The 19,044-nt window shown below is 38.1% G+C and overlaps 1 protein-coding gene across 2 annotated transcripts; it reads right to left on the bottom strand.

Annotated features, from left to right (window-relative positions):
• Positions 1–1,762: 1,762 nt before the first annotated feature.
• Positions 1,763–12,480, bottom strand: prpf4bb (pre-mRNA processing factor 4Bb). 2 transcript variants are annotated; one of them, XM_055020958.1, is made up of 16 exons: positions 12,394–12,480; positions 10,788–10,863; positions 9,347–10,476; positions 8,098–8,271; positions 7,806–7,964; positions 7,589–7,670; positions 7,278–7,479; positions 5,834–5,904; positions 5,623–5,713; positions 5,322–5,469; positions 4,732–4,869; positions 4,493–4,646; positions 4,295–4,409; positions 3,956–4,107; positions 3,789–3,875; positions 1,763–2,938 (listed from the first exon to the last, which is right to left on the bottom strand). In XM_055020958.1, exons 1-16 carry the CDS (start codon positions 12,450–12,452, stop codon positions 2,735–2,737), a joined length of 3,042 nt encoding a protein of 1,013 aa, XP_054876933.1. In that variant the 5' UTR covers positions 12,453–12,480; the 3' UTR covers positions 1,763–2,734. The 2 variants fall into 2 exon arrangements, with proteins under 2 accessions (XP_054876933.1, XP_054876932.1); XM_055020957.1 differs by having other exon boundaries at positions 5,834–5,907.
• Positions 12,481–19,044: the final 6,564 nt, after the last annotated feature.

Raw genomic sequence — 19,044 nt, forward strand, 5'->3', positions numbered from 1 at the left:
ACTGAGGTGGGGAACCAAATAAGAATGAAATAATTGTTCCAAGATTATTGAATTTTGCAGTTAGCAGTTGTTTGATAACTTAACCTGTGACTTCCCCAATTGAAAAACATTTTGGGAACTATTTTTATTATGCCCTGATCAGGCTCAAACTTACAATTTTTTAAAGGTTTTATTTTCTGCAGTTGACTTTATTTTGAGATTTGGTCAGACAGTGAGGGAGGGAACGTCATCAGTCCGGAACTTGAACCTGTGGCGGCTGAGACAAGGACTAAGCCTACTACTTTTATTGAGGTTTTGTGAAGCAACGTAATGCAAAAACCAAAACTCCTGACATGTTCCCAGTTAAGTTCTGATCCATCTCTGACTCCCTCTTCTGATCCTTCTGAGTTATTACAATATTAGATTGGAGCTCAGTAAGTCTCTGGCCTCTGCTCTTATGAATGTGATATCCAGAAATGACTAGTTTGCTTACATATTCACATTAAAGGCAGCCATGCCATCATCTCTTCATGTGGAGATTAAAGCCAGCAGCTGTTAGCCAATCAGGTCATTCATGCTGACATGTTTACCGGTGGTTCTCCCACTGCAGCCTCTGTGTATTTACAGACCCTTGAGGTTGACGGCCCATCAGCTGCTATCAGAGGCCCCTTTTAGGACGTTCTGTACAAGTACAGAGAGACCCTGCATCACCCTACTTTTCGAAATGGAGCAAAATGGCCACCTTTTTAACTCCTTGAGAGCTCAACACATGTGCAATCCTGAGTAAATTTAAAGGTTCATCTCAATAACCTGAATATCATCAAAAGCTAATTTATTCCAGTGATTACATTTAAGAAGAGGGATTCATATAGAGCCAAAGTAGGTATTCACATAAACTGTCCTTAAAAGACACTTCTTATTTTTCTCACTTTTTGAAGTTAAATGTAACTTTTTCTGGTTTCAGGAAATGGCCAAAATTACTTTTTAGCAGCTAAATGGCTTCTTTTTTAACATGCATTTTGTATTTGGTAGAATTTCCTCCAAAACATGAGTTTTTGTTTTTCTTCAACAAGTTTCTACCTACTTTCCTGGAATTTTGACCCGTTCCTGCTGTCATGTGTATCAGTCATGTTTGTATCTCAACTTCTTTACTAACATCGTTTCAACTGACAAATTGTCTTTGGCACCAAGTCCATAGATTTGTTCTTATGCCACTCAATCGTATTTATGCTCATTTAAATTCTTGTCTGATGTTTTAATATGTTGCTTCAATATTTCTACCTATTCTTCTGCTTTGTGTGAAGCGCACCAGTCCCTCATTCAGCAAAGTGCCAAAAACTTGTCAGATTAAAAGTTCCTGTTTAAAATAACCTTTCAGCAGGCATTAAACATACACTATATTACACCCATATTTCTGTATTAGTCTGACATAAAATTTTAATCTTAAATGTCATGTTATTAGTTGTAAGTGGGAAATAAATTATCAGAAATAAAAAGCTTTAAAAAATCAGTCTGTGCAATTACCATGTTACAATGAGAATATAGCTACTGTAATAAATTAACTTTTTAATAGTATTCTCATTTATTGAATAGGCTGGCATTTGTGTTCTGCAATTATTTGTTAGCTATAGTTAAAATTGACCGAAAAAGACTGAATAGATCACTGCGCATAACTCATGTTTTAAATGTAACTTAATATTAAAACCTGTGATCATATCACCTATCACCGCTTGAGTTAATCAGAAAGTGTGATGCAGCATGACAAAAAAACAAAAAATACGAGTTTATAATGGGAAACATTTTATTACTAAAAAGCCATTTGATACTGAAGGTGCTCTTTCAGCAGCGTTTCCACGACTATTCTTTATTGAAATCACAAGATTTGTTTTACCACTGGATGTAAAGAAACGAATTAAAGATACAGGAAAGGACAGTAACTGTGGACTGTATATATACACACAACGTTTGGAGGGCGAGGAGAACAGGTGTGGCTTCTACAGGCCAGCATTGTTTGGTGCATAAAACACCAGGCTCATACTGGAGGCACTTGAATGTGAGAGCCTTTAGAGCCAGGATGTAGCCAGAGTGCAGGGGGAAGGAAAGGAAAAGGATTAAAACACACAAAAAAAATAGAAATTTAAAGTTAATCAAGAATGCATATGCATCTTTTCCTTCAATTTGGGTCAAGTATCAGAGCATGGGATGAAGTCGGTGCGGTTTACCGTTGCATGTGGGACGTGGGGTTTGCAGACACGGAGCATTTACACAGGCTGGCACCACATACAGAGTACAGAGGGTGCACATTCAAAAAGCATGCATCGTCCCACAGCCAGATTGAAACATGACGTCTGCTTCTACGACAAAATTCAACCGTCTGCTGCTCGATATTGTATGATGCAATAGATGTCAAAATATTTACAGGAATTATACGTTTTCTTTTAAACATCTGTAACTCCAGTGCCCGTTAAATAAAAAGTCTGCATACAGTTGCAATACGCTGCAACTGTATTGCAGCGTATGAGGGGAGGGTTTATGAAGAAAACCAAAAGAAAGTCAGCGTGTCCAGAATGGCTACCGTTGCAGTGATCTATTTACAAGAAAACATGTAACGCAGACCAGGAAAAAAACAAAACACAAAGATGACATTCTGTAAATCTGTAGAGGTCAGACGCCTTGCTGCAGAGTCCCTTACAAAGCTGGTTTAGTGGTTGATTCTGTCCAGTTGGCTCTTGGAGTGTTTGTGGCATTAAGGGCGTTAGATTTTCTCTTGGATAAAAGGGTGCTGCAGAGCCTGGTTTATGCTGATGCGCTTAGCTGGGTCCAGCATCAGCGTGCTCTCCAGCAGGTCCTTCAGCTGCATGACCTTCTTCCTCTGGTCTTCAGGAAGACGCTGCCCGCCTATCAGCTCCGCCAGCAGGTCTTTGGTAGGGTTCATAGTGCTCATTACAGTCACTTTCTCCTATTGGTCCACAGACATGTCAGATCATAGTAAACACAAACAACAAAAAAGCAAGAAATAAAAGCACAAAAGTATCATCACCCCTTCAACATGTTAACATTTTGTCATAATGATAAAATTCTCCATATTTCACTGAGATTTTATGTTGTGGACCAACACAAACTAAAGAATTATCGAGCGGAAGGAAAATTCTAAACAGATATGAATTTTGCAGCTCAAGGAGGGAGCATGCTGGAACAGCTCAGCTCATTTCTTTTTTCTGGTTTAACCCATTGCATGTTTGGATAATTATTCCTTTGGTCCAGGATGGTGTGCAACAATGAAAGGACTATTGCCCTCATTTATTAATTTTTTTCTTATTTCAGGCATTTGTTGTGATGCATATCTGTGGCAACCAGGTATTTATACAACTGGGAGCAGTTTATTAGCATAGCAACACCTCAGTTAATACCTGAATAATGACCCCAATTTCTAGAAAAGTTACTTTGATGTGTTACAAAATTTTATTTGAATTTTATTGTTATTTCGAACCTAATTCTTTCTCATAATTGCAACAAACACTACAGAAGAAACAAGTATTTAATTCCAGAAAACACAACAAATATCAGGAAAAATCTTGAATGCTAATGTTCTCTTTCAGAGTTGCACTCGATTTCATTTAGGGGTGTCAGAGTAAGTAGGGATGAATATAAACATTTTGTAATTTACGTCCTACTTTACAGTCTGTGTTAGTTTATCATAAGATCAACAAAATTTACTAAAATGTGTTTTTTTCATGAAGAAAAACAAGAAAAAGTTGATTGGTGATGAATACTTCTGCAAAGCACTATAAATCTTAAGATCATCTTACCCTTTCAGTCACTTTGTCAACTTCAATGTACAGGAAGTTCAAGTTCTGATCGAAGTGCTGGTCTTTGAACAAGCCTTTACGTATCATCTAAAGAAAAGGATCCACACAGTTGCATCAAAGAACAGCAACATTTCTCACTTCACTGAAGGGACGTGATGCAACGCTACCTTGTTGGGCATCTTGCCCTTGAGGTCCATCGCCAGCTTCAGCATGTGATTGTTGGAAGATCCAGGAAGCAGGATTTTGCCGGTGTATAGCTCGTATAAAGTGCAGCCAACTGACCACATGTCAATGCCGTAGTCGTAAGGCTTCCCTATGACTGAAAAGGAAAGCTGGTAAATCCCGGGTCACACAGAAACTTACTAGCGGCTCTGTTAAAGACGAGCAAAAGGCTTAAAATGTCCCTCTTTTATTGCAGTAGCATAAAGTCACAGTGATTATTTTAGAAAACTCGAATCTTTAATTTTTTTTATTTATTGTAAAATCATAAAAACAGTGCAACTTACTAATTTCTGGAGCTCTGTAAAACCGGCTGACCAGATATGGTGTGATGTCATTGTCAGCAACATGTGATGCAGAGCCAAAGTCACAGAGCTTCAGGATGGTTTTGGACTCGTTCACCTTTCATTTAAGAGACAATACAATGACATTGAATATGTATAGATGCTATTTTGAATATGACAGAGTGTGAATGTTGATGGTACCAGAATGTTGTCTGGCTTGATGTCAGCATGGAGGATGTTGCATCGTTTGAGCAGCTTGAGGGCCAAGAAGAGCTGCTGGCTGTACGATCGAACGGCTTTGATGTGGAGCCCGACGTCTTTGCCGTATTTCTTCAGCACCTCTCGCAAATTCATGCTACACAAGATACAAGTCGTGAACAATTGAGATGAGATGAATACTGTAATGCAAGAGGAAAAGAGGGGAAGCTGGCGCTCGGTACCTCAGAGGCTCGAAAACAAGACAAAGATGCTGCTTATGGTAGAAGTGGCGGAAAAGGCGAAGGCAGTGGAACTTGTCGTCGGGATCAGCATCGTTCAGCTTCCTGAGGAACTCCAACTCTTTCAAACCAGTTTTTTGCCTGTTTACCAAAAACATGTGTGTTACAGATGCATAATAAAAAAAGAACATATTTATACTTCATACTTTTTAATTGTCAAATCTCCAAATATCTTGGGACAATTTCATCTAATTTTTCAAAAACATGGCTGTTTATCTGTAATAAAAAAACGGCCACATTTTCATCACAGATAACTAATTGATTAAATTGCTGGTCTGTCAAATAAAATTCCAATAAAATACTCCAAAGTTTGTGGCTGTAATGTGAAATCAATGCATAAATATGTTCATCTTAAGATCTGACATGATACACAAACATTTGGTTTATATACATTTAGGGTTATGCATGCTTTTTTACCCTAATGCTTTAATTTTTGTCTATGCTTTTCCAACACTAAAACCAAAAACTGTCAATACACAAATAACTTTAAAGCTCTTGAGTTCCTAAAGCTGCAGTTAACTAATGTGACTCACATGAGCTCATTGTTTCGGATGATCTTGACTGCCACCTCCTGGCCAGCCCTGGCAGTGTCCCTGGCTCTAATCACGTTGCTAAACACACCCTGGCCTGTGTAGCCATAAACGTCATAGCGCTTGTCTAATGTTTCACCAATGTTTACCCCTAAAGATAGAGACAAAAAAACATAATTATTATGTGAACAAAGTTGCTTTACTGCCTAAAATACAGAATAACATGCAGAGAATATGACAAAAACACGATGGACTTTAAGTTGTAGGATCAAAAACGGTCGTTTCAGCATTTGGAAGCACTTACTGTAGTATCCCTCAGCATCGGTCCAATTGTCCCTGAGGTTGGGGTTCTCCTTGAAGTCCTTTCCGACACCTGCTGCTCTCATTCTGGCGCTCTGCAGATACAAGAAAAGCCAATCATCATCTGAGCCCCCCACATTAATTTTTTTTCTGTTAATCATAAAAAAAAAAAAATCTTTGCTGAGCTGCAAAGCGAGTAAAACTCGAGTACTTACATCAAAGTGAGCAGCAAACATGTCATCTGACTCTGTAAACATGTCGGGGGCTGAAGGCTTCTTTGGGTTGGCTGCTGAAACAAAACAAAAAACAGCAACCAGAAGGAGAGGTGGTGAGTTGCTCAGCTCAACACATCGTTTAATAAAACAGTAAATCTGTGTTTGATTAACATACTCTGCAGAGCTCAAAACATGCTGCAGGAAGCAGACACAACCAGGCTTTGGAAAACAAGCCAGCAACTGAATGAACACATGACAGAAAAAGATATTCAATTAAAATCCCTGCCTCACAATGCTGCACTTTTCAAACAGATCAAGCCATCTGTTTACTACGACTTATAACACGTCGACTTTTAATGTAGTCTATTACACATTAAATTGATTAAATTATTATTTTTGTCTACTTGTTTCTTTTTCCATATCTAACCTTTGTAACAGTGTTATTCTGCCTCTAATAAGAAATAAAGCTGAGAAAAGCTGCAGACACATTTGATGTCCAAAATCATGATGTTTGGTTGCAATTTCTCATTTATTTTTATGGTAAATTATATGTCAGAAATTATTACATTAATATACTTATATTTAAAATAGTTTTATATAATCAAAGAAAGAAACATGACTTCTAGTTGTCTGAATTGGTTCCTGTTTTTTTGTCAACATGTAGAAATTATGATATAGAACATTTTTCATTATTTTTCTTTTGGTAACTTTTTTTTCTAACTTACCTATTAAAGTCAATTAGTAATATTACATTGCATTCATTAAAAATGCCCTATTTTTTATCTCTCAACTTAAAAGTGGAAGGTTTCCTGGTGGAAGCAGAAAATTCTCTTTTTGCTTCTCTAAAATCAGCCTAATCTACTGCAGATAATGTAGTATAAAGTTTTATTATTATCCAAAATCTACTAAAAATGCTTAAAATTTGACTTAAAAGGGAACAAAAATGTCAAAAAATTTGATTTTCACACCCAATTACTTCTACACTTGCATAAATGTGTTTCAGAGCCTTTAAAAGTTTATTTTAATGATTGTCCAATAAATACAATCCGTGTGACATTTTTGCAACAAGTCTTACTTCACAGACGATAATGAGGTGAAAATTAGACATGCAGGGTCAAATTGTAACATAAATATTTGGTCAAAAGTCCCTTATCAGCATTAACCCGTCTGGATATTTGACCACGAGTTTAAACAGGCTGGTTTCTTTAGAATGTGAAACGGGAATGAATCTTTATACTTCGACCTGTATGAATAATTTTGACCCCGTGACTTCATCTAATCTCTATTAAAAACAAATCATAGAAGTTATCTTCTGTGTATTCATTCCACCCTGAAACAAAGGTCAAAATAACATGACTTTTGTGTCCAATAGTTAAATTTTATCATTGGAGTTGCAGACGACTCGGCTGATTGGCTCATTCGGTCATCTCCACAGGGGCTTTACCGTCTTTCTCCTGGGCGATGAGGTTGTGCTTGGCTTTGATGCTGGCCTCGAACGTGTTGAGGTTCTCCCGTTCGTACTCCTTGACGTCGGCGGCGACGCGTTCCAAGATGTCGTCGGGTGAAGGTGATCGGCTACGTGTGCTGCTCTGAGGGCTGCTGGGCTCCGACGTCATGTTGGTCTCCTCGTTCGCTGTCTTGTATTTCTATGTGGAGACAACAGGAGGAAGAAGGGGTCAATCCAAGAACCGTCAGCTTCCTCTCTTGAACAATCAGCAGATGTGTGTGTGGAGAACAGAGTGGACATGAACAGACCTGGACGATGGCCATGCGCTGCTGACGGCGCTGCTCAATCAGAGCTTCTTCATCTATCTCCTCACCTTCAAAGTCTTCCAACCTGCAAACACCAAATAAAACCAATAAGTAATCAATTATGTGGTCACCTACCAGGTTCTTTACAGAAACACTTTCCAAAAAGAACAGATTTATTAGGCCAGTAGTGCATGTACATATCAGAAATGTCTTTTCTCACATTTCATCGTCTGAGGATTCCTGGTCAAGTTTCATTCCCTCTGAAAGGCTTCCTTTGAACTTGTCTTCATCTCTGCTGCGCCGTCTTCTTCTCTCCCGATCCCGGGATGTTGAGCGCCGATACTGGCGAAGTCTTCCATACCGGTCTCTCTCATCAGACCTGCAATTCATGCATGGACAGATTTAGTAATCAGTAATTATACGCAACTATTAAGTAAGCTGCTTTCCAAAAGCACAAAAATATTTTCTACCACAAAGGATGAATTCACAGTCAAACCATGAGCAGGAATTACCTGCGCCTGAGTGGAGACCTGCTTCGCCTGCGAGGCGAGGAGCGAGAGCGTCGTGGTGGCGACGGAGACCTCCTCCTCAGAGGAGAGCGACTCACTCTACGACGAGACATCGACCTGGGACTCTTCTCCCGTGTTCTGTCTCCGAGTGGTCCGGCATCAGCCCGAGATCGCTTTCTACAGAAGGAATCCACCATCATCATACGACATTCCATTTATAACCTACTCCAGCTAAGGTTGATAATCTAAAAAATGAAAGTTTGACAAGTTATATCGATTTTGAAATGAAGAGGCCTTTCCATTTTAGGTACAGGAAAGAACATTTAAAAATGAAAACCAGGACACAGGACAGAATTTGATTTTAATATTTAGAAGGTTGGGCTACTGTTTTGTCAGCATTATAATTTGCAATCCATCAGTAATTAAGAGCTTAAACCCTCTGTAGTTCTTCTGTGAAGAAAGTTTCTGTCTTCAGATCTTTGAACTATTAAATTTTCAAGAACCTCTATCTTTGACCTGACTAGTGCTTTCAACACAAGTTTCAGATCAGATCATTTCTATTGACTTCTAAATAATTAAAATATTTCCTTTCAATCATCACGTCACAAAGGTCTCACTCAAAGCTTCTTGGTCATTAGCTGGTGGATTTGATGCTCTTTAGTTTATTAAATAATAAAATCTGATAAAATCTTCCATTTTGTTGACCCCTGGTCATCTTTTAAAATGCTTCAGCATTAAAAATTTGAACCGTTTTAATCCACACGTCTCTGAAAGAGAAATTATGTCTCCTTGTATAGTTATGATCCATGCTTACAGCTTTTTGCTGTTGGAAGGCCCAGCTGGATGTTTACATGAAACCAATAAAAAAGGATTTTATGTGTAACACAGTTCTGGTAAACACTGCTATGTTTACTTCAGTTCCAATTTTACAGTTTCTTCTCCATCTTTTTCACACCAGTTTTTCTTTCCATTAATTACAAAATAGCCAGTTCTTTCAGAAATGACTTTTTGCAGCACACTCTTTCATAAAGAATGTTAATGGTGGTCTGCTGAACACATATCAAGTTAGGAGCAGAACCGATCTTTGAAAATCATGTTTTATTGGTCTTATGTAAAGTTCAGATTTTTTGAAGATGTAATCATCAAAATAAACGGAAATAAACTTCTGAAACATGTCTTTCTCTGTTTGATTTGAATTAATAACATGTCATTTTTTGTGATATTTTATAGGCATTTGCAGTTGCTAACCAACCTTAGAGGAGAGTCCTGTCTGTCTGCCTCCCTTCTCCTGGTGTCCGGTGAGCGACTGCGCGCTCTCCTGGGCGGAGACCTTCTAGGTGGAGAATGTTTTGAAGTCCGGTCCGAGGCGCTGGCCGAGGTGTGGTGGGTGTCTCTGTGGCGGGGGGAGGCGCTGCGTTTTCTTGCTGGGCTGTGGGCTCCTCGTCTGTGAGGGGAGCGGTTCTCTTTCCCCAGTGAAGCATCCTTGGACGGCGACTTAGCCGGCCGTTTGTCACGGTCACCATCCGAGCGACTCGGCCGTTCTCGGACTGGTGATTTGGAGCGTCTGCTCGTTCTGTCCTGGTTTGGTCTTTCTTCTCGCTGAGGAGGCGTACGCTTGTCGGTGCGACTCACCTTCTGCTCATTCCTGAAGCTGGGAGGGGAATTGGACTTCCTTTTCTCCTTGAAGCGATCCGTGCTGGCTGACTGTTTTCTGTCTTTTGACCTGCTCCTTGCTCGGCTTCGGTCTTTAACTGCAGCTTCCTTGCTGCTTTTGGTCCCCTTGTCCGGCTTTGCCTCCTTAGCAGCTTTATCTGCAGACTTGCTCCGGCTGCGACGCTTGGAGATGGATTTACTACCATCTGTTGAGTCCCTTCTAGATTTCCCACTTTTTTCCCCTCTGGGAGATATAAGTTTACCTGAGCTACCCCTTGGACGCTGTTCTCCGTTTCTGAACCTCGCCTCTCCGTCCTCCTCGGATCCAGAGTTATATCCCTGCAGGATCAAGCCCATACCAGACTGAACCTTTCCCTCCATCAACTGGCTGTCCAGTTCAGCTTTGATCAGGGCCCTCTGCTTTTCCAAGTCTTCCAATACAGCCCGGTCGTCCAGACTTGGGTTTCCGGAGGATGGAGAGGATTCCACTTTTCTGTTGCCGGCCGAGCCAAAGGGAGCATCTTCTGCGGGGGAAGAGGTCTCTTTGCGTTTATGTTTCCGATGTTTGTGACGATGCTTACGCTTCTTGTCTTTGTCTTCCTCAGCTGCGTGTTTGTGCTTTTTGTGCTTGCTGCGATGTTTGTGTTTTTTCCTCTTGTGTTTCCCGCTACTGCTGCTGTGATGCTTGGACCCTTCCTCGGTCTTCTCACCATTAGTGCCAGCTTGCTCCTGCGATGGGGACAATAAAAGGATTAAAATGTATCAGTACAATCATGGAAGGAAGATTCATTTTACTTTCAAGCTAAATAATCTGTCCCACACCAATATCTGTCAACTTTTCAAGCTTATATACATTTTATATGAACTTAAAGTGAAGTAACAACAGATCAGTATTGTAGAGTTTGCTGTTTTAGTTTTACCTAAATCCATTCAAGTTAATTTTCTTGAAATCCCAGAAAAATATGTGTGGCAAAAGGAATGCAGACACTAAATTCAAATTCTAAACATTTAATTAAATATAGACCAGTCTTAGTTTTTACCTCTTCCCCTTCTTCTTCTGACAAGTCTCCACTGTCTTCATTTCCACTCCTCTCATTTGTCTCCAGGTCTTGCTTTCTGTTTATTCAAGACAAAAATATTAGTGCTGACAGAGAAGTTCAAGATTGCAAAACAAAAAAACTTCAAAGTAGTGCAAGACAAATTGGCAAAAAAAAAAAAAAGATTTACACAGGTTTTATGGTGAAACAATAAGATTTCACCATAAAATCTTTATACATGTTAGACAAATGCAAATGATTTTATGTCTTTGAACCATTTTGATTTGAAAAATACAAATAACACAACGAATAGAGGAACCTTCCAATGGCTTGAATTGAACTTCAAAGAAATAAAAACCTAATAAAGCTAATACTTCAAGTAAGTCACTGAAGACTGGAAACATATTAAAGATATCGCTATTTCTGAAATTCTATCGCAATTCAAGAATTTTCTGAAATTGTGCAGACTTATCTCCTGTGTAACAGGACAGATATCTTGGAGCTGCAAGTACACACGGAGAATGTTCTACTTCAAGTAAGTATCCGCTGTATTTCTGTTTAAGGCAGTCTCCATAGAAACATGTTTGAATCCAACTGCACGTCATGGCAGGACAAAAGTTTACATATTTCTGTCCAGATCACTAAATTGGGTCTGATGTGAGACAGTCGGATGCTGTGGAAAATGAATTCCAGATAAAACAAAAAATATGAGGACCTTAATCTTGACCTATTTCTTTATGGTTTTGGTATTGTGATACAGCCTGTAACTTTTTGGTTAACTTTTTAACTTAAAATCCAAAATGTACCAGATTTGGAGGGGGAAAACAACAACAACAACAACAACAAAACTAAGCCTTATATTTCACAGAAGATTTTACGTTCTGTTTATGTTAAACGTTTGCAGCCATTCTTTATTCATGTAATTCAAAGGAAACGCTTATTTATTTCCAAATACAATAAAATACATTGCAAAATCACAGTGTGCAATTTATCTGTTTCCTGCTCATCGCGCACAAAGATTATAAGCGAAGCCATTATAAGCCGAACCACTGCTCGCCCAAGAATAAGCGTTGGATTACGTAATGCTCTCGATTTAACCGGGAACTAAAGCGACCACTAGAATATAAACAATAGGATCAATTACAACCAACAGGTGTAGCGCCAGCACTAATGGACTGTCATGTCAACTTGACTTGTTAGCCATTCCTCTAACCCAGACCGCCAAGGCTGTTTTATTAGCCTAGATATGCTAACGTCTTTAGCAAACTTATAACTAGCACGCTACATGAACTAAGCCAACATAGAATAATGAAGTGCTCAAAAATTAAAATGAAAAAGACTTGCAATATATGAACACACGCTCAATCGAGGAAAACACTGATAAATATAATTAACGTACACTTTCTGCTCGGGAGTTTAGGGAAACTTAGGTGTAGCTAAGCTAAAGAACATTAGCCAGTTCGCTGAAGCCATTAGCATGCTCCGGTAACAACGTGAACCTGCGGCGCTGTTCTTTCTGATTACAAACGGTTGTCTTTTAATTTGAGACCCCAAATTTGCTCGCATCCTGTAGCTGTCAATATGAACTTGTTTTCATAGTAAAACTTACACGTGTTCGTTGCCATTATTCATTCTTCTGGACATGATGTCCATCTCAACGTCAGCCATTTTGCTCAGCTAAGCAAGTTCTTCTTCGACTGTAAGAAGTTCAATGTTTCCATGACTCTCGTCTGCTCCCTGACATGTTGGCGGTGAATTGCAGGCACTAATTGAGCTCAACACCGATCTTGTCCAGTAGGAGGGGTCCTTCTCTAATTTAGAAGCAGCGAGTCACTCAACAGGGGACTTTGTCAAGGGGTCTGCAACTTGTGCAGCCACAAGGGTCTCTTTGCACCTGCGGAGATTATCTCAATAAAACTACAAAGATGATACATCTATCCTGAAGCCCCAGTGAAAACTCAGGATGATTATCCACTCTTGACAGTTTTATTTGAAGCTGCAAAATTGTGTTATTGTGAGGCACCTGCAGTTGCTTTTATAGAGTTGTGAGAAAGTAATGGAAGTTCAGAATGTTACAGACAATCACTCCACAGATGGAATATTCCTGTTAGATATCAGATCTGTACATAATAACATCATCTTGTGTTTGGATGACTTCTTGTTTTGGGTTAAGAGAGCATGGGAGAAGGCGCAGCTGATTTTTTTGTTGAGACAGCTTGCCACTTTGTTGGGTGTTTGACTGCACTAAATAGCTTTGTCTTTCTGTGAACTTTTGTAAACTTTAATAGCTTTTGTCCCTGTGGGGGTTTTGTATCTCTACAAGAGATTTGTAGTTTGTTTTTTGTTTAACCTTGTTTAACATGGACAAAAGGTGCAGTTTTGCTTTGTTAAGATCTTTGGTTTACAACTCTGATTGTTTTGTGGATGTTATGTTAGGGATGAGCATGGTTTTGGTTGTAAGCCCCTACCTTTTGATTATTGTTGATTTTTACCTTTTTATTTTGTTAAACCCAAACAAAAAAAATCAAATTGTTAAACCTTTAACATCTAGGTTTCTTTAATGTTACTTCCCCTTCCCCCTGGTTGAGCTGGGTCGTAACAAAGACAAAAAAAATAAAAAAAATAGTACGTTTCATTTTATTTTGGATCTATATGGGAATTTGAATCTGACTGCAGGCATTCTGAAACTATAACTCACAGGTTTAGCCTTCTGGTACAGCATGTGTCCTAGATTTATATGTTAAAATTGCAAACTGGAGGTCTCACTGCAGATTAAAGATCCAGACACGGCCATTAGATATCCCGTCAGCTGAAACCTCTGTTCCTGTGTGCCCAGTAAATCCTGACAGTGAACAGTATGAAACGAATGCAGTGTGCTGAATCAGAAGACCGAGCTCTGCATCACACACTTTATGATTACATCTGTGCAGGTTGCACAAAGCTGAGTCCTCTTTCTTTGAAAAATTGTTTCTTCTAGGTTTTAAACTCGCTACTGATATCTCAAAATTAGTGTGAGGAGGAGATTCTTCCAAACTTTTCAGGATTAAGATTTATTGCTGATGGATTTACAGCCCTTTTATAAGCCTTGGGCAGGTCTAATCTGTTGTCCTTGTCCCGGTAGTTCTTTGACAGTCGGCCAGCTTGCAGACATTGTCAATGTTAACATGCCAACATTCAGCAGAAGCAGTTTTCCATGTCTTCAGTCTTTCAGGAAGCCATTTCCACATGCAACTTGCAGATGTCAAGTCTGCATGAGTTTTCTCAACAATTACTTTTTTGATGTGATTTATTTATTTATTTGAATATCACATTTCAGCAGCAAGGCATTAATATGATAATATTATAATTTGTATGGGGGGACATTTACTGCCATAAGTTGAGAGCATGCATTTTTGGTTTGAATTTAATCTATTGTCCTTGTAAATTTTAGTAAATTCTTCTTCTGCAAAATTCCTTAATCTACTCACCATCTCTGGATCTACTTTTTTTGGGTACATTATCACCACTTAAAATTAGGACAGACAAGAGAGTACATGGTCTTTTTTAAGCCAGATATGAAACAAGAAATGATTACTCTGGCATTCAGCAAACAGTATGAGGGGTCTCCACCTCTTAGTCTTGTGAAAATCCTCAGATGTTTTTCTAAAACTGTTTTTCAAACCAAACCTAAATTTTCTGAATGGAAGCTTCAACATTCTGCTTGTCATACAATACATAGAAAAACAACTTCAACCACAAAAATATCTGTTCTTTAAGGAATTTTCTATTGTTAGTTTCAACATTTTAGTCCTAAAACTCAAACACTTTACTTTCAACCTCAATCTAAGACCACAAGGAAAGATTCATTGATGTAAGAAGGCCATAGAGCAGATTTATTGCTTCTGCTGCAGCTCGTTTTTCCATAAGGAGGGAATAAACGATCAGACATTCACTCTGTCTCAAGTCATTGGGCCTCCACTCGTCAAGCATCACTGGAGACACAATAGGGACCAGGCCATAAAACACTGGGCCCAACAGATGCTCACCAAATACAACCACAGTCCATTATGGAGCCTGTTAAAGACACTCAGGCAGTTTGGTAAGCCGCTGTCACCCCCGGCCCCTGCACTCTTCAGTGGGTTTTGTCTTTGAGTTTAGAGTTACAACTTTCCACTAAGCAAAACTGAGTCCATTCATCGCAAGGAATGCATCTATACAATGCAGATGTTCTTTGTCCTCTGACAGATGTGTCCATCTCTGTTTTTGTTTCTTTTCTGACTTTTACTTATTGACTCTCCAATGTTTGGTTTTCTGAGCGGATGGGTGCTGACATGAGGGTGAACAATTGGGTCTTAAAGTATGGCCAAAGCATATGACCTTGTCAGAGTGGTAAATTTACGTTTGCTTAGGGATGAGCATGGTGTCATCAATTACAATCCTATGCTGGAAATTCACAGGTTTTGCAAAGAGAAGTCTGCCTCCCCAGGATGTGGCCAAAGACTGGATGAATGTGTTTATCTTTGTGCTGGAGTCAATCAGAAGTGAGACAGTGCCTTTGTTTATAGCTGAAATATCTCAGCCTCAGCTCAACCATATGTCTTACTGCTTCCAAAATGTCCTCTGAATGAAACTTTGTTGTTCAAGTTTGTTTTCAAATCCTCATGACTAAGTTCTAATTTCAAAGAGGATAGTTGAATAGTTTATTTTCCTTCAGGTATATTTTCAGGATCCCATTCACAGACTTTCTAAAATGTCTTACAGACACTTTAATACCCCATACATTTTTCTCCCTTTTTCCTTACCACAAATTTCAATGCATTTTATTAGGATTTTGGATAAACACAAAGTAATAGACAATAAAGGAATATTCTAGAAAAAAAAAAGAGTCAACATTTTTTTGATAAAGTGTTAAGTTAAAAAGTTAAGTGCAGCATGCACATGTATTCAAACCTATTTGAACTAATACCCCTAAATTAAAGTCTATTCAACAAATGTCTTTTAAATACTACCTTATTATCAAATAACCTCACTTGTGTGTAATTTATTTTCAGCACAAATTCAGATGTTTTGTTAAAGGACCGAATGACAGCACAGTTGTTGGCAGCAAAAAGGCCATGGCTTTGAATCCTAGTCTTCTGCCTTTCTGCTGAAATTTACTTGTTCTCCCTGTGCAAGCGTAAGTTATTTTCAGGTTCAATCTGTGGATAAGACACTAAGGCAAGAGGTAGGATTCCAGGTTTACATTTAGAGAATGGCTGTAAAGGAAGGGAGAAACTTTTCCCAATAAACTCTGACTTTATATAAAGTGACTCTGGTCTAAATCAACAAAATAAATAAATAAATAGAAAAAACTTCCATCCTCCTTTGGTTTAACAATTACACTTTTGTAATATGAGATGCACATTTATGCAAAGGGATTTTTTGAGGAGAAGTGGGCAAACAGAATGTTACCACGTAATCTCTTTCCAAGAAACTATCTTGAAATAAGGTAAAATGTGCTGACTGTTTCAATGTGGCCAAACCACAGACTAAAGCCTAGCTCCTAACACATATATATATTTTTTTCCATGAGGGGAGAAGAGGTTTTCCAATATTTCTAAGGCAGTTTACTTGTGTGACACAATCACACAAATCAGCATATGTGTCTGAGTTGGGAAAGCGTCGGCAAGGTAATTCATATCTTTTGAAAGTTTTCATGTGGGAGCCACAAAACTTCAGATTCTTTCGTGTTAGACCAAGCTAAAGTGTTGTGCAATTTTGAAATTGGCTCTTAGTTTAGTCAGGTTGGATGAAGACGTGCCACAGATCCTCCAATGAACTTTGACATTGGCGGTCCTCCACCTTTTTTTTTTTTTGTGATTTTATTTACACTAATGGCTTTCTTTTTGCTGCTTGTTGTTCAAATTCTCATTTGTAAAGTACAAGGCTAGTCAATCTCCCACCAGAGTTGTGGATCTGTGCAGCTCCTCCACACTACTGGTTTTTGCTGCTGAATATGGTTTTGCTTGAGATATGTGCATATGAATCAGCCAATTATCAAGTTTAGGAGCAATTTAAATAGATGCAGTTTTAACTCTTTGGACATTTTCCAAATACTATAAAGATCGAAGTCAGCATCTGGCATATTTCATGTTATCGAGAAGTCAAAATTTTGCAATTAGTTTGTCTGTCAGTCAAAAAAAATTATGGTGCTAAAACAAAACAAATCATTGTTATGACTTCCATTGCTTGGCTCAAAATCTGATTTACTTTTTGCAGGAAACCAGTGTTGCTCAGCATAGAGAGCAATCTCAGTCAATGAAATAGAACTTGAACACAAATCTGCACAAACTATCAGTTAATGACCAGGTTCTTGTGCTAGATGACCAGACAGGATTGATCTATGTTTTTAAGATACTCGTGTAAAAGTTTACACAGAAATTTAATTTGACACTTCAACCAACACATAATAATTTAGTGTGCAGTGAAGCTCTCTGATACCTGGTTATTAGAGAGGATCACTGTGATTTTTCACACCGCTGTATAATTTCAACTTTTGTAAACACCATTGATGGTTGTGCACATGTCTAATAAAGCTATAAATGTACTTCTTTCAATATATCGTTAACGTCTTTCTAAAACCCGCTTAGTAAACAAATATGGTATGGATTATTTTTACAATATCTGAAGTTTTCATTAAAATTTTTGAAAAATTCCCAATTCAAACAAATTATATAGGTTTGATTATTTATAATTATTCATAATTAAACAAATGTGTAATCCAGTTTTAGAATCCAACTCAAAAGTTTAACTTTCGATAAATAATATATGGCTACCTTTTTCAATTAGGCTAAGACACAATATGTCACAGATGTGTTCATCTTTGTATAAAATTAGCGACTTATCTAATTTTGCTCTTTTAATACAGCAAGAGCAATAAAAAAAGGTTTCAAAAAATTACATTTACAACAAACAATACTGGATTTGAATCCAAGATTAAGCCATAAATAGCAAGTTAGCTCAGTTTATTTATATACATATGTCTAAATGTGAGGAAATGTGGAAACTTCAAACTTCAACTTCAAAATTAAACTTCTAAGCTCTTTTTAAAGCTGAGAGTTTTGGTGATGAACACTCCACTCTGGCATGACAAAAAGTATGAGTATGTGGAAAAAGAACATTATGGCCAGTGTAAACACAGTGGAGGAATACTGTGATCCCGCATCTCGTCCAATGATACTGCGAACCTTTTTAGTGGACATCATCCAGACCATTTAGAAACAGGCCAAAATGCAGATGGACATATAATAAGAAATCGATTACATCTCCTGTGTAATTTAAAATAACAAGAACATTACAATGCAGCAGAGATAGTGTGAATATTTTATGTTAGTGTCAACACACTCCTTCTGTGAAAATATTTTATTATCAGTCTGAAGTAATAAGAGACCAATGAACATTTGGATGTGATATTGTCAAACTTTACAGAGGACTTTTTGATTTATCAGCTGTTAGCTTTGAAGTCACAAGGATGCATGTGAAGTGCTGACCATGTGCTTTGCCTTGTCAGTGCTTCTTTTTTCCCATTTAAGCATCACCGTTTTACAGTTTTCCATCACATAATGCTACTACTAAGTGCATGCAGGTGCATATACGAGTGTCTGTGCTGTGGGGTGTTGAGATAAACTGCTTTTACCAGAACAGTTTCCCTCTCCACAGTCATTAATTACAGCTGAATCGTCATTTCTTGCCTCCACCATAGCTTCCAGTAAAGATCTTTTATTAGTCCCCGGCTCTCCTCTCTGTGAAATATAAGTGCACCGCTCAATGAAGCTACACAGAGACACCCTAATTCTCTTTAGGTTACTCTGTCAAAATATATGATACTAGATAGCTGATTATTAGGAAAGGTAATTTTATTTATACAGGACATTTTCAGTCTTTATATTTGTATTCAGCCCATTTTTGTTGCATAGGGGGAAGCAATGCAGAAAAGCAGAATGTCAAAATTTGCACTAGTAATTTATTAAAAGTCCAGATTTTGACATCATGACATTCTTCCTGAATACTATAGGTTTTATTGGATTGTTAATGTTAGCTTTTCAGAAAATTAACTATCTGGCGCCATTATACTGTGTTTCAAGGGTATTATTTAACCAACAAGATTACTGCTACTCGTTAAGATCCAAATTAGAAATCTGCTCCAAAATTAGGGAAAGTTTCTCAATCCTTGTTAGACTTATGCATAAAAAGAAACTCTTGGCTATTTTTTTTTACTAAGAGTGTTATTGAAAGACTGTAA

Source organism: Poeciliopsis prolifica, unplaced genomic scaffold (assembly GCF_027474105.1).
Source record: "Poeciliopsis prolifica strain line A6 unplaced genomic scaffold, Auburn_PproV2 SCAFFOLD072, whole genome shotgun sequence".
NCBI classification, from domain to species: Eukaryota; Metazoa; Chordata; class Actinopteri; order Cyprinodontiformes; family Poeciliidae; genus Poeciliopsis; species Poeciliopsis prolifica.